Source organism: Oncorhynchus masou, chromosome 6 (genome assembly GCF_036934945.1).
Source record: "Oncorhynchus masou masou isolate Uvic2021 chromosome 6, UVic_Omas_1.1, whole genome shotgun sequence".
Classification (NCBI taxonomy): Eukaryota; Metazoa; Chordata; class Actinopteri; order Salmoniformes; family Salmonidae; genus Oncorhynchus; species Oncorhynchus masou.
In genome coordinates, this window is record NC_088217.1 from 2,228,918 (window position 1) to 2,244,758 (window position 15,841).

The 15,841-nt window shown below is 45.3% G+C and overlaps 1 protein-coding gene across 4 annotated transcripts in view; it reads right to left on the reverse strand.

Annotated features, from left to right (window-relative positions):
• Positions 1 to 15,841, reverse strand: part of phf2 (PHD finger protein 2) — a 131,443-nt gene that overhangs the window by 102,659 nt on the left and 12,943 nt on the right. For all 4 annotated transcript variants that reach the window (XM_064967381.1, XM_064967380.1, XM_064967379.1 and 1 more), the window contains exons 2-3: positions 3,705 to 3,790; positions 1,106 to 1,217 (exon numbers count right to left, since the gene is read on the reverse strand). In XM_064967381.1, the coding sequence (XP_064823453.1) occupies positions 1,106 to 1,217; positions 3,705 to 3,790 (198 nt within the window). The remainder of the gene's footprint in view (positions 1 to 1,105; positions 1,218 to 3,704; positions 3,791 to 15,841) is intronic.

Genomic DNA, 15,841 nt, shown 5'->3' on the forward strand with positions numbered 1-15,841 from the left:
TACAGCCTGATTATCCTGTCTGAGATGTATTAGCACAGCCTGATTATCCTGTCTGAGATGTATTAATACAGCCTGATTATCCTGTCTGAGATGTATTAGTACAGCCTGATTATCCTGTCTGAGATGTATTAGTACAGCCTGATTATCCTGTCTGAGATGTATTAATACAGCCTGATTATCCTGTCTGAGATGTATTAGTACAGCCTGATTATCCTGTCTGAGATGTATTAGTACAGCCTGATTATCCTGTCTGAGATGTATTAATACAGCCTGATTATCCTGTCTGAGATGTATTAGCACTGTCTGATTATCCTGTCTGAGATGTATTAGCACTGTCTGATTATCCTGTCTGAGATGTATTAGCACTGTCTGATTATCCTGTCTGAGATGTATTAGCACTGTCTGATTATCCTGTCTGAGATGTATTAGTACAGCCTGATTATCCTGTCTGAGATGTATTAGTACAGCCTGATTATCCTGTCTGAGATGTATTAATACAGCCTGATTATCCTGTCTGAGATGTGTTAGTACAGCCTGATTATCCTGTCTGAGATGTATTAGTACAGCCTGATTATCCTGTCTGAGATGTATTAGTACAGCCTGATTATCCTGTCTGAGATGTATTAGCACAGCCTGATTATCCTGTCTGAGATGTATTAGTACAGCCTGATTATCCTGTCTGAGATGTATTAGTACAGCCTGATTATCCTGTCTGAGATGTGTTAGTACAGCCTGATTATCCTGTCTGAGATGTATTAGTACAGCCTGATTATCCTGTCTGAGATGTATTAGTACAGCCTGATTATCCTGTCTGAGATGTATTAGTACAGCCTGATTATCCTGTCTGAGATGTATTAGCACAGCCTGATTATCCTGTCTGAGATGTATTAATACAGCCTGATTATCATGTCTGAGATGTATTAGTACAGCCTGATTATCCTGTCTGAGATGTATTAGCACAGCCTGATTATCCTGTCTGAGATGTATTAGTACAGCCTGATTATCCTGTCTGAGATGTATTAGTACAGCCTGATTATCCTGTCTGAGATGTATTAATACAGCCTGATTATCCTATTAGTAAACAGGCACAAACACAGTTGTTTACCTGGGGAAGGTGCGACTGCGTAGCTCCTTGATGAACACCTGACTGCCGTTCTGAACAGCTTTGATGTCTCCTCTCTGTCCCGTGTCGTGTTTATTCCTTTTCTTGTTTTTCACTAAAATAAAACAAAAAATATTAACACACAAACACCACCATTAGGAACAACAACAAAATATATGTACTGTGTACATGAGTCACTAATGAAACAATATCATCATCAGGGTCCTATTGACTAGACACCACGGGGTTAGGGTCCTATTGACTAGACACCACGGGGTTAGGGTCCTATTGACTAGACACCACAGGGTCCTATTGACTAGACACCACAGGGTCCTATTGACTAGACACCACAGGGTTAGGGCCCTATTGACTAGACACCACAGGGTTAGGGTCCTATTGACTAGACACCACAGGGTTAGGGCCCTATTGACTAGACACCACAGGGTTAGGGCCCTATTGACTAGACACCACAGGGTCCTATTGACTAGACACCACAGGGTTAGGGCCCTATTGACTAGACACCACAGGGTCCTATTGACTAGACACCACAGGGTCCTGTTGACTAGACACCACAGGGTCCTATTGACTAGACACCACAGGGTTAGGGTCCTATTGACTAGACACCACAGGGTTAGGGTCCTATTGACTAGACACCACAGGGTCCTATTGACTAGACACCACGGGGTTAGGGCCCTATTGACTAGACACCACAGGGTCCTATTGACTAGACACCACAGGGTTAGGGCCCTATTGACTAGACACCACAGGGTTAGGGTCCTATTGACTAGACACCACAGGGTTAGGGTCCTATTGACTAGACACCACAGGGTCCTATTGACTAGACACCACAGGGTTAGGGTCCTATTGACTAGACACCACAGGGTCCTGTTGACTAGACACCACAGGGTTAGGGTCCTATTGACTAGACACCACAGGGTCCTATTGACTAGACACCACAGGGTTAGGGTCCTATTGACTAGACACCACAGGGTCCTATTGACTAGACACCACAGGGTTAGGGCCCTATTGACTAGACACCACAGGGTTAGGGCCCTATTGACTAGACACCACAGGGTTAGGGCCCTATTGACTAGACACCACAGGGTCCTATTGACTAGACACCACAGGGTTAGGGCCCTATTGACTAGACACCACAGGGTCCTATTGACTAGACACCACAGGGTCCTGTTGACTAGACACCACAGGGTCCTATTGACTAGACACCACAGGGTCCTATTGACTAGACACCACAGGGTTAGGGTCCTATTGACTAGACACCACAGGGTCCTATTGACTAGACACCACGGGGTTAGGGCCCTATTGACTAGACACCACGGGGTTAGGGTCCTATTGACTAGACACCACAGGGTTAGGGTCCTATTGACTAGACACCACAGGGTCCTATTGACTAGACACCACAGGGTCCTATTGACTAGACACCACAGGGTTAGGGTCCTATTGACTAGACACCACAGGGTCCTATTGACTAGACACCACAGGGTCCTATTGACTAGACACCACAGGGTTAGGGTCCTATTGACTAGACACCACAGGGTTAGGGTCCTATTGACTAGACACCATGGGGTTAGGGTCCTATTGACTAGACACCACAGGGTTAGGGTCCTATTGACTAGACACCACAGGGTTAGGGTCCTATTGACTAGACACCACAGGGTTAGGGCCCTATTGACTAGACACCACAGGGTTAGGGCCCTATTGACTAGACACCACAGGGTCCTATTGACTAGACACCACAGGGTCCTATTGACTAGACACCACGGGGTCCTATTGACTAGACACCACGGGGTCCTATTGACTAGACACCACAGGGTCCTATTGACTAGACACCACGGGGTTAGGGTCCTATTGACTAGACACCACAGGGTTAGGGCCCTATTGACTAGACACCATGGGGTTAGGGTCCTATTGACTAGACACCACAGGGTTAGGGTCCTATTGAATAGACACCACAGGGTTAGGGTCCTATTGACTAGACACCATGGGGTTAGGGTCCTGTTGACTAGACACCACAGGGTTAGGGCCCCTATTGACTAGACACCACGGGGTTAGGGCCCTATTGACTAGACACCACGGGGTTAGGGCCCTATTGACTAGACACCACGGGGTTAGGGCCCTATTGACTAGACACCACGGGGCCCTATTGACTAGACACCACAGGGTTAGGGTCCTATTGACTAGACACCACAGGGCCCTATTGACTAGACACCACAGGGTTAGGGTCCTATTGACTAGACACCACAGGGTTAGGGTCCTATTGACTAGACACCACAGGGCCCTATTGACTAGACACCACAGGGTTAGGGCCCTATTGACTAGACACCACAGGGTTAGGGTCCTATTGACTAGACACCACAGGGTTAGGGTCCTATTGACTAGACACCACGGGGTTAGGGTCCTATTGACTAGACACCACGGGGTTAGGGTCCTATTGACTAGACACCACAGGGTTAGGGCCAAGAAACTCGTCTTATTGGCTACGGTGTGCACTAATTAATGAAACCCTGTGTGGTGTCAGCCTGGAGGACTGTAGGTATGACAGGACTGGAGTAGGTATGACAGAGAGAAGGACAGAATGACCTACTGGTGGATTTTCCATCGGTCTTCTCACAGTTGGGACAGTGGTAGATGTCAATGTCTGGAGCCTCGTCCTCATCCACACCAACACAGCTGGAACACAGAGAAATAGATTGGCTATATAACTTAACACAGCTGAAACAACAGACAGAAATACATTGGCTTGCTCTTCAAGAAATGCTGGCGGCCATGACAGAAGCCAAACTTGAGTTGGCTTGGGGGTGTGGTTTGATGTGGGTGTATCTTGGGTGTGTCCTTGCCACCACCAAGACACGCCCCTCTGTCAGAACCTTTCCGGCAGCATTTTCCCCTCCCACTCAATCACAACAAACAAACCTCCGGCAGGCTCAGTTCAATAACTACAGGCAGATTTATGGTGAGATGTCGGAGGAAGCTTTGAATAGGTCAGTAGCCTACAGAGTAATATGAGAAGAACGCAATTGCTGAATTGATTTTGTAAACTCAGTGCTGTGCTAACTTTCACATGCAGGCCCATGTAGAACAAACCATTTACATACAGGGCCTTCAGAAAGTATTCATAACCCTGGACTTATTACACACGTTGTTGTGTTACAGTCTGAAATGAAAACAGTTTTCCCCCTCAATTTACACACAATACCCCATAATGACAAAGAAATACAGAAATATAATTTAATTTACATTTATTGTACAATATTTGAGCATTATTCTTTTTTAAACTCTTAAGCTCTGTCAAGTTGGTTGTTGATCATTGCTATACAGCCATTTTCAAGACTTACCATAGATTTTTTTAAGCCAATTTAAGTCAAAACTGTCTTCTTGGTAAGCTACTCCAGTGTAGATTTGGCCTTGTGTTTTAAGTTATTGTCCTGCTGAAAGGTGGATTTGTCTCCCGGAGTTGGTTGGAAAGCAGACTGAACCAGGTTTTCCTCTAGGATTTTGCCTGTGCTTAGCGCTGTGTCGTTTCTTTTCATCCTAAACAACTAGTTCTAGTTCTTGCCAACAACAATTATACCCATAATATGATGCAGCCACCGCCATGCATGAAAATATGAAGAGTGGTACTCGGTGATGTGTTGTGTTTGCCCCAAACATAACGCTATTTATTCAGAACATAAAGTTCACTACTTGGCCCCATTTTATGCAGTTTTACTTTAGTGTCTTATTGCAAACATGATTAATGTTTTGGAATATTTGTACTCTGTACAGGTTTCCATCTTTTCACTCTGTCATTTAGGTTAATATTGTGGAGTAACTCAGTTTTCTTCTATCACAACCATTGGCCTCATGGTGAAATTCCTGAGCAGTTTCCTTCCTCTCCAGCAACTGAGTTAGGAAAGACGCCTGTATCTTTGGAGTGACTGGGTGTATTGATACACTATCCAATGTGTAATTAATAACTTCACCATGCTCAAAGGGATATTCAATGTCTACTTTTTATTGTTTCCCCATCTACCAATCGGAGCCCTTCTCCCTCCCCATATAGACTAATACCTGATCCTGGTCCAGAACACACAGGGGTTCTCCCTCCCCATACAGACTAATACCAATTAATTCAAAAATAAAAAAAAGACAAGAAAAAGTTGTGTCAAGTAACATTTTAATGTAGAGTGCCAGGTCTCTGTCCGTTCAGAGACATCAGTATCTGTCAGAGTACCAGGTATCCACCAGGCTAATCATTACCACCATAGATAATACATTATATGGTGATCAGGTTGGCTCCACCAGGCTAATCATTACCACCATAGATAATACATTATATGGTGATCAGGTTGGCTCCACCAGGCTAATCATTACCACCATAGATAATACATTATATGGTGATCAGGTTGGCTCCACCAGGCTAATCATTACCACCATAGATAATACATTATATGGTGATCAGGTTGGTTCCACCAGGCTAATCATTACCACCATAGATAATACATTATACAGTGATCAGGTTGGGTTATACCCTGGACATTATATAGTGATCAGGCTGGTTATACCCTGGACATTATACAGTGATCAGGCTGGTTATACCCTGGACATTATACAGTGATCAGGCTGGTTATACCCTGGACATTATACAGTGATCAGGCTGGTTCCACCAGGCTAGGTTATACCCTGGACATTATATAGTGATCAGGCTGGTTATACCCTGGACATTATACAGTGATCAGGCTGGTTATACCCTGGACATTATATAGTGATCAGGCTGGTTATACCCTGGACATTATACAGTGATCAGGCTGGTTATACCCTGGACATTATACAGTGATCAGGCTGGTTCAACCAGGCTGGTTATACCCTGGACATTATACAGTGATCAGGCTGGTTATACCCTGGACATTATACAGTGATCAGGCTGGTTCCACCAGGCTAGGTTATACCCTGGACATTATATGGTGATCAGGCTGGTTCCACCAGGCTAGGTTATACCCTGGACATTATACAGTGATCAGGCTGGTTCCCACCAGGCTAGGTTATACCCTGGACATTATATAGTGATCAGGCTGGTTATACCCTGGACATTATATAGTGATCAGGCTGGTTATACCCTGGACATTATACAGTGATCAGGCTGGTTATACCCTGGACATTATACAGTGATCAGGCTGGTTATACCCTGGACATTATACAGTGATCAGGCTGGTTATACCAGGCTAGGTTATACCCTGGACATTATACAGTGATCAGGCTGGTTATACCCTGGACCTTATACAGTGATCAGGCTGGTTATACCCTGGACATTATATAGTGATCAGGCTGGTTCCACCAGGCTGGGTTATACCCTGGACATTATACAGTGATCAGGCTGGTTATACCCTGGACATTATACAGTGATCAGGCTGGTTATACCCTGGACATTATACAGTGATCAGGCTGGTTCCACCAGGCTGGGTTATACCCTGGACATTATACAGTGATCAGGCTGGTTATACCCTGGACATTATATAGTGATCAGGCTGGTTCCACCAGGCTAGGTTATACCCTGGACCTTATACAGTGATCAGGCTGGTTATACCCTGGACATTATATAGTGATCAGGCTGGTTCCACCAGGCTGGGTTATACCCTGGACATTATACAGTGATCAGGCTGGTTATACCCTGGACATTATATAGTGATCAGGCTGGTTATACCAGGCTAGGTTATACCCTGGACATTATACAGTGATCAGGCTGGTTATACCCTGGACATTATACAGTGATCAGGCTGGTTCCACCAGGCTGGGTTATACCCTGGACATTATACAGTGATCAGGCTGGTTATACCAGGCTAGGTTATACCCTGGACATTATACAGTGATCAGGCTGGTTATACCCTGGACATTATACAGTGATCAGGCTGGTTATACCCTGGACATTATACAGTGATCAGGCTGGTTACACCAGGCTAGGTAATACCCTGGACATTATATAGTGATCAGGCTGGCTATACCCTGGACATTATACAGTGATCAGGCTGGTTATACCAGGCTAGGTTATACCCTAGACATTATACAGTGATCAGGCTGGTTCAACCAGGCTGGGTTATACCCTGGACATTATACAGTGATCAGGCTGGCTATACCCTGGACATTATACAGTGATCAGGCTGGTTCCACCAGGCTAGGTTATACCCTGGACATTATATGGTGATCAGGCTGGTTCCACCAGGCTAGGTTATACCCTGGACATTATATGGTGATCAGGCTGGTTCCACCAGGCTAGGTTATACCCTGGACATTATACAGTGATCAGGCTGGTTATACCCTGGACATTATACAGTGATCAGGCTGGTTCCACCAGGCTAGGTTATACCCTGGACATTATATAGTGATCAGGCTGGTTATACCCTGGACATTATACAGTGACCAGGCTGGTTCTGGACATTACCCTGACATTATACAGTGATCAGGCTGGTTATACCCTGGACATTATACAGTGATCAGGCTGGTTATACCCTGGACATTATATAGTGATCAGGCTGGTTATACCCTGGACATTATATAGTGATCAGGCTGGTTATACCCTGGACATTATACAGTGATCAGGCTGGTTATACCCTGGACATTATACAGTGATCAGGCTGGTTATACCCTGGACATTATACAGTGATCAGGCTGGTTATACCCTGGACATTATACAGTGATCAGGCTGGTTATACCCTGGACATTATACAGTGATCAGGCTGGTTATACCAGGCTAGGTTATACCCTGGACATTATACAGTGATCAGGCTGGTTATACCAGGCTAGGTTATACCCTGGACATTATACAGTGATCAGGCTGGTTATACCCTGGACATTATATAGTGATCAGGCTGGTTATACCAGGCTAGGTTATACCCTGGACATTATACAGTGATCAGGCTGGTTATACCAGGCTAGGTTATACCCTGGACATTATACAGTGATCAGGCTGGTTATACCCTGGACATTATACAGTGATCAGGCTGGTTCCACCAGGCTAGGTTATACCCTGGACATTATATAGTGATCAGGCTGGTTATACCCTGGACATTATATAGTGATCAGGCTGGTTATACCCTGGACATTATATAGTGATCAGGCTGGTTATACCAGGCTAGGTTATACCCTGGACCTTATACAGTGATCAGGCTGGTTATACCAGGCTAGGTTATACCCTGGACATTATATAGTGATCAGGCTGGTTATACCAGGCTAGGTTATACCCTGGACATTATATAGTGATCAGGCTGGTTATACCAGGCTAGGTTATACCCTGGACATTATATAGTGATCAGGCTGGTTCCATCAGGCTAGGTTATACCCTGGACATTATATAGTGATCAGGCTGGTTATACCAGGCTAGGTTATACCCTGGACATTATATAGTGATCAGGCTGGTTCCACCAGGCTGGGTTATACCCTGGACATTATATAGTGATCAGGCTGGTTCCATCAGGCTAGGTTATACCCTGGACATTATACAGTGATCAGGCTGGTTCCATCAGGCTAGGTTATACCCTGGACATTATATAGTGATCAGGCTGGTTCCCACCAGGCTAGGTTATACCCTGGACATTATACAGTGATCAGGCTGGTTCCACCAGGCTGGGTTATACCCTGGACATTATACAGTGATCAGGCTGGTTATACCAGGCTAGGTTATACCCTGGACATTATATAGTGATCAGGCTGGTTATACCCTGGACATTATACAGTGATCAGGCTGGTTATACCCTGGACATTATACAGTGATCAGGCTGGTTCCACCAGGCTAGGTTATACCCTGGACATTATATAGTGATCAGGCTGGTTATACCCTGGACATTATACAGTGATCAGGCTGGTTATACCCTGGACATTATATAGTGATCAGGCTGGTTATACCCTGGACATTATACAGTGATCAGGCTGGTTATACCCTGGACATTATACAGTGATCAGGCTGGTTCAACCAGGCTGGTTATACCCTGGACATTATACAGTGATCAGGCTGGTTATACCCTGGACATTATACAGTGATCAGGCTGGTTCCACCAGGCTAGGTTATACCCTGGACATTATATGGTGATCAGGCTGGTTCCACCAGGCTAGGTTATACCCTGGACATTATACAGTGATCAGGCTGGTTCCCACCAGGCTAGGTTATACCCTGGACATTATATAGTGATCAGGCTGGTTATACCCTGGACATTATATAGTGATCAGGCTGGTTATACCCTGGACATTATACAGTGATCAGGCTGGTTATACCCTGGACATTATACAGTGATCAGGCTGGTTATACCCTGGACATTATACAGTGATCAGGCTGGTTATACCCTGGACATTATACAGTGATCAGGCTGGTTATACCAGGCTAGGTTATACCCTGGACATTATACAGTGATCAGGCTGGTTATACCCTGGACGTTATACAGTGATCAGGCTGGTTATACCCTGGACATTATATAGTGATCAGGCTGGTTCCACCAGGCTGGGTTATACCCTGGACATTATACAGTGATCAGGCTGGTTATACCCTGGACATTATACAGTGATCAGGCTGGTTATACCCTGGACATTATACAGTGATCAGGCTGGTTCCACCAGGCTGGGTTATACCCTGGACATTATACAGTGATCAGGCTGGTTATACCCTGGACATTATATAGTGATCAGGCTGGTTCCACCAGGCTAGGTTATACCCTGGACCTTATACAGTGATCAGGCTGGTTATACCCTGGACATTATATAGTGATCAGGCTGGTTCCACCAGGCTGGGTTATACCCTGGACATTATACAGTGATCAGGCTGGTTATACCCTGGACATTATACAGTGATCAGGCTGGTTCCACCAGGCTAGGTTATACCCTGGACATTATATGGTGATCAGGCTGGTTCCACCAGGCTAGGTTATACCCTGGACATTATACAGTGATCAGGCTGGTTCCCACCAGGCTAGGTTATACCCTGGACATTATATAGTGATCAGGCTGGTTATACCCTGGACATTATATAGTGATCAGGCTGGTTATACCCTGGACATTATACAGTGATCAGGCTGGTTATACCCTGGACATTATACAGTGATCAGGCTGGTTATACCCTGGACATTATACAGTGATCAGGCTGGTTATACCAGGCTAGGTTATACCCTGGACATTATACAGTGATCAGGCTGGTTATACCCTGGACCTTATACAGTGATCAGGCTGGTTATACCCTGGACATTATATAGTGATCAGGCTGGTTCCACCAGGCTGGGTTATACCCTGGACATTATACAGTGATCAGGCTGGTTATACCCTGGACATTATACAGTGATCAGGCTGGTTATACCCTGGACATTATACAGTGATCAGGCTGGTTCCACCAGGCTGGGTTATACCCTGGACATTATACAGTGATCAGGCTGGTTATACCCTGGACATTATATAGTGATCAGGCTGGTTCCACCAGGCTAGGTTATACCCTGGACCTTATACAGTGATCAGGCTGGTTATACCCTGGACATTATATAGTGATCAGGCTGGTTCCACCAGGCTGGGTTATACCCTGGACATTATACAGTGATCAGGCTGGTTATACCCTGGACATTATATAGTGATCAGGCTGGTTATACCAGGCTAGGTTATACCCTGGACATTATACAGTGATCAGGCTGGTTATACCCTGGACATTATACAGTGATCAGGCTGGTTCCACCAGGCTGGGTTATACCCTGGACATTGTACAGTGATCAGGCTGGTTATACCAGGCTAGGTTATACCCTGGACATTATACAGTGATCAGGCTGGTTATACCCTGGACATTATACAGTGATCAGGCTGGTTATACCCTGGACATTATACAGTGATCAGGCTGGTTACACCAGGCTAGGTAATACCCTGGACATTATATAGTGATCAGGCTGGCTATACCCTGGACATTATACAGTGATCAGGCTGGTTATACCAGGCTAGGTTATACCCTGGACATTATACAGTGATCAGGCTGGTTCAACCAGGCTGGGTTATACCCTGGACATTATACAGTGATCAGGCTGGCTATACCCTGGACATTATACAGTGATCAGGCTGGTTCCACCAGGCTAGGTTATACCCTGGACATTATATGGTGATCAGGCTGGTTCCACCAGGCTAGGTTATACCCTGGACATTATATGGTGATCAGGCTGGTTCCACCAGGCTAGGTTATACCCTGGACATTATACAGTGATCAGGCTGGTTCCACCAGGCTAGGTTATACCCTGGACATTATACAGTGATCAGGCTGGTTATACCCTGGACATTATATAGTGATCAGGCTGGTTATACCCTGGACATTATACAGTGATCAGGCTGGTTATACCCTGGACATTATACAGTGATCAGGCTGGTTCCACCAGGCTAGGTTATACCCTGGACATTATATAGTGATCAGGCTGGTTATACCCTGGACATTATACAGTGACCAGGCTGGTTATACCCTGGACATTATACAGTGATCAGGCTGGTTATACCCTGGACATTATACAGTGATCAGGCTGGTTATACCCTGGACATTATATAGTGATCAGGCTGGTTATACCCTGGACATTATATAGTGATCAGGCTGGTTATACCCTGGACATTATACAGTGATCAGGCTGGTTATACCCTGGACATTATACAGTGATCAGGCTGGTTATACCCTGGACATTATACAGTGATCAGGCTGGTTATACCCTGGACATTATACAGTGATCAGGCTGGTTATACCCTGGACATTATACAGTGATCAGGCTGGTTATACCAGGCTAGGTTATACCCTGGACATTATACAGTGATCAGGCTGGTTATACCAGGCTAGGTTATACCCTGGACATTATACAGTGATCAGGCTGGTTATACCCTGGACATTATATAGTGATCAGGCTGGTTATACCAGGCTAGGTTATACCCTGGACATTATACAGTGATCAGGCTGGTTATACCAGGCTAGGTTATACCCTGGACATTATACAGTGATCAGGCTGGTTATACCCTGGACATTATACAGTGATCAGGCTGGTTCCACCAGGCTAGGTTATACCCTGGACATTATATAGTGATCAGGCTGGTTATACCCTGGACATTATATAGTGATCAGGCTGGTTATACCCTGGACATTATATAGTGATCAGGCTGGTTATACCAGGCTAGGTTATACCCTGGACCTTATACAGTGATCAGGCTGGTTATACCAGGCTAGGTTATACCCTGGACATTATATAGTGATCAGGCTGGTTATACCAGGCTAGGTTATACCCTGGACATTATATAGTGATCAGGCTGGTTATACCAGGCTAGGTTATACCCTGGACATTATATAGTGATCAGGCTGGTTCCATCAGGCTAGGTTATACCCTGGACATTATATAGTGATCAGGCTGGTTATACCAGGCTAGGTTATACCCTGGACATTATATAGTGATCAGGCTGGTTCCACCAGGCTGGGTTATACCCTGGACATTATATAGTGATCAGGCTGGTTCCATCAGGCTAGGTTATACCCTGGACATTATACAGTGATCAGGCTGGTTCCATCAGGCTAGGTTATACCCTGGACATTATATAGTGATCAGGCTGGTTCCCACCAGGCTAGGTTATACCCTGGACATTATACAGTGATCAGGCTGGTTCCACCAGGCTGGGTTATACCCTGGACATTATACAGTGATCAGGCTGGTTATACCAGGCTAGGTTATACCCTGGACATTATATAGTGATCAGGCTGGTTATACCCTGGACATTATACAGTGATCAGGCTGGTTATACCCTGGACATTATACAGTGATCAGGCTGGTTCCACCAGGCTAGGTTATACCCTGGACATTATATAGTGATCAGGCTGGTTATACCCTGGACATTATACAGTGATCAGGCTGGTTATACCCTGGACATTATATAGTGATCAGGCTGGTTATACCCTGGACATTATACAGTGATCAGGCTGGTTATACCCTGGACATTATACAGTGATCAGGCTGGTTCAACCAGGCTGGTTATACCCTGGACATTATACAGTGATCAGGCTGGTTATACCCTGGACATTATACAGTGATCAGGCTGGTTCCACCAGGCTAGGTTATACCCTGGACATTATATGGTGATCAGGCTGGTTCCACCAGGCTAGGTTATACCCTGGACATTATACAGTGATCAGGCTGGTTCCCACCAGGCTAGGTTATACCCTGGACATTATATAGTGATCAGGCTGGTTATACCCTGGACATTATATAGTGATCAGGCTGGTTATACCCTGGACATTATACAGTGATCAGGCTGGTTATACCCTGGACATTATACAGTGATCAGGCTGGTTATACCCTGGACATTATACAGTGATCAGGCTGGTTATACCAGGCTAGGTTATACCCTGGACATTATACAGTGATCAGGCTGGTTATACCCTGGACCTTATACAGTGATCAGGCTGGTTATACCCTGGACATTATATAGTGATCAGGCTGGTTCCACCAGGCTGGGTTATACCCTGGACATTATACAGTGATCAGGCTGGTTATACCCTGGACATTATACAGTGATCAGGCTGGTTATACCCTGGACATTATACAGTGATCAGGCTGGTTCCACCAGGCTGGGTTATACCCTGGACATTATACAGTGATCAGGCTGGTTATACCCTGGACATTATATAGTGATCAGGCTGGTTCCACCAGGCTAGGTTATACCCTGGACCTTATACAGTGATCAGGCTGGTTATACCCTGGACATTATATAGTGATCAGGCTGGTTCCACCAGGCTGGGTTATACCCTGGACATTATACAGTGATCAGGCTGGTTATACCCTGGACATTATATAGTGATCAGGCTGGTTATACCAGGCTAGGTTATACCCTGGACATTATACAGTGATCAGGCTGGTTATACCCTGGACATTATACAGTGATCAGGCTGGTTCCACCAGGCTGGGTTATACCCTGGACATTATACAGTGATCAGGCTGGTTATACCAGGCTAGGTTATACCCTGGACATTATACAGTGATCAGGCTGGTTATACCCTGGACATTATACAGTGATCAGGCTGGTTATACCCTGGACATTATACAGTGATCAGGCTGGTTACACCAGGCTAGGTAATACCCTGGACATTATATAGTGATCAGGCTGGCTATACCCTGGACATTATACAGTGATCAGGCTGGTTATACCAGGCTAGGTTATACCCTGGACATTATACAGTGATCAGGCTGGTTCAACCAGGCTGGGTTATACCCTGGACATTATACAGTGATCAGGCTGGCTATACCCTGGACATTATACAGTGATCAGGCTGGTTCCACCAGGCTAGGTTATACCCTGGACATTATATGGTGATCAGGCTGGTTCCACCAGGCTAGGTTATACCCTGGACATTATATGGTGATCAGGCTGGTTCCACCAGGCTAGGTTATACCCTGGACATTATACAGTGATCAGGCTGGTTCCACCAGGCTAGGTTATACCCTGGACATTATACAGTGATCAGGCTGGTTATACCCTGGACATTATATAGTGATCAGGCTGGTTATACCCTGGACATTATACAGTGATCAGGCTGGTTATACCCTGGACATTATACAGTGATCAGGCTGGTTCCACCAGGCTAGGTTATACCCTGGACATTATATAGTGATCAGGCTGGTTATACCCTGGACATTATACAGTGACCAGGCTGGTTATACCCTGGACATTATACAGTGATCAGGCTGGTTATACCCTGGACATTATACAGTGATCAGGCTGGTTATACCCTGGACATTATATAGTGATCAGGCTGGTTATACCCTGGACATTATATAGTGATCAGGCTGGTTATACCCTGGACATTATACAGTGATCAGGCTGGTTATACCCTGGACATTATACAGTGATCAGGCTGGTTATACCCTGGACATTATACAGTGATCAGGCTGGTTATACCCTGGACATTATACAGTGATCAGGCTGGTTATACCCTGGACATTATACAGTGATCAGGCTGGTTATACCAGGCTAGGTTATACCCTGGACATTATACAGTGATCAGGCTGGTTATACCAGGCTAGGTTATACCCTGGACATTATACAGTGATCAGGCTGGTTATACCCTGGACATTATATAGTGATCAGGCTGGTTATACCAGGCTAGGTTATACCCTGGACATTATACAGTGATCAGGCTGGTTATACCAGGCTAGGTTATACCCTGGACATTATACAGTGATCAGGCTGGTTATACCCTGGACATTATACAGTGATCAGGCTGGTTCCACCAGGCTAGGTTATACCCTGGACATTATATAGTGATCAGGCTGGTTATACCCTGGACATTATATAGTGATCAGGCTGGTTATACCCTGGACATTATATAGTGATCAGGCTGGTTATACCAGGCTAGGTTATACCCTGGACCTTTATACAGTGATCAGGCTGGTTATACCAGGCTAGGTTATACCCTGGACATTATATAGTGATCAGGCTGGTTATACCAGGCTAGGTTATACCCTGGACATTATATAGTGATCAGGCTGGTTATACCAGGCTAGGTTATACCCTGGACATTATATAGTGATCAGGCTGGTTCCATCAGGCTAGGTTATACCCTGGACATTATATAGTGATCAGGCTGGTTATACCAGGCTAGGTTATACCCTGGACATTATATAGTGATCAGGCTGGTTCCACCAGGCTGGGTTATACCCTGGACATTATATAGTGATCAGGCTGGTTCCATCAGGCTAGGTTATACCCTGGACATTATAC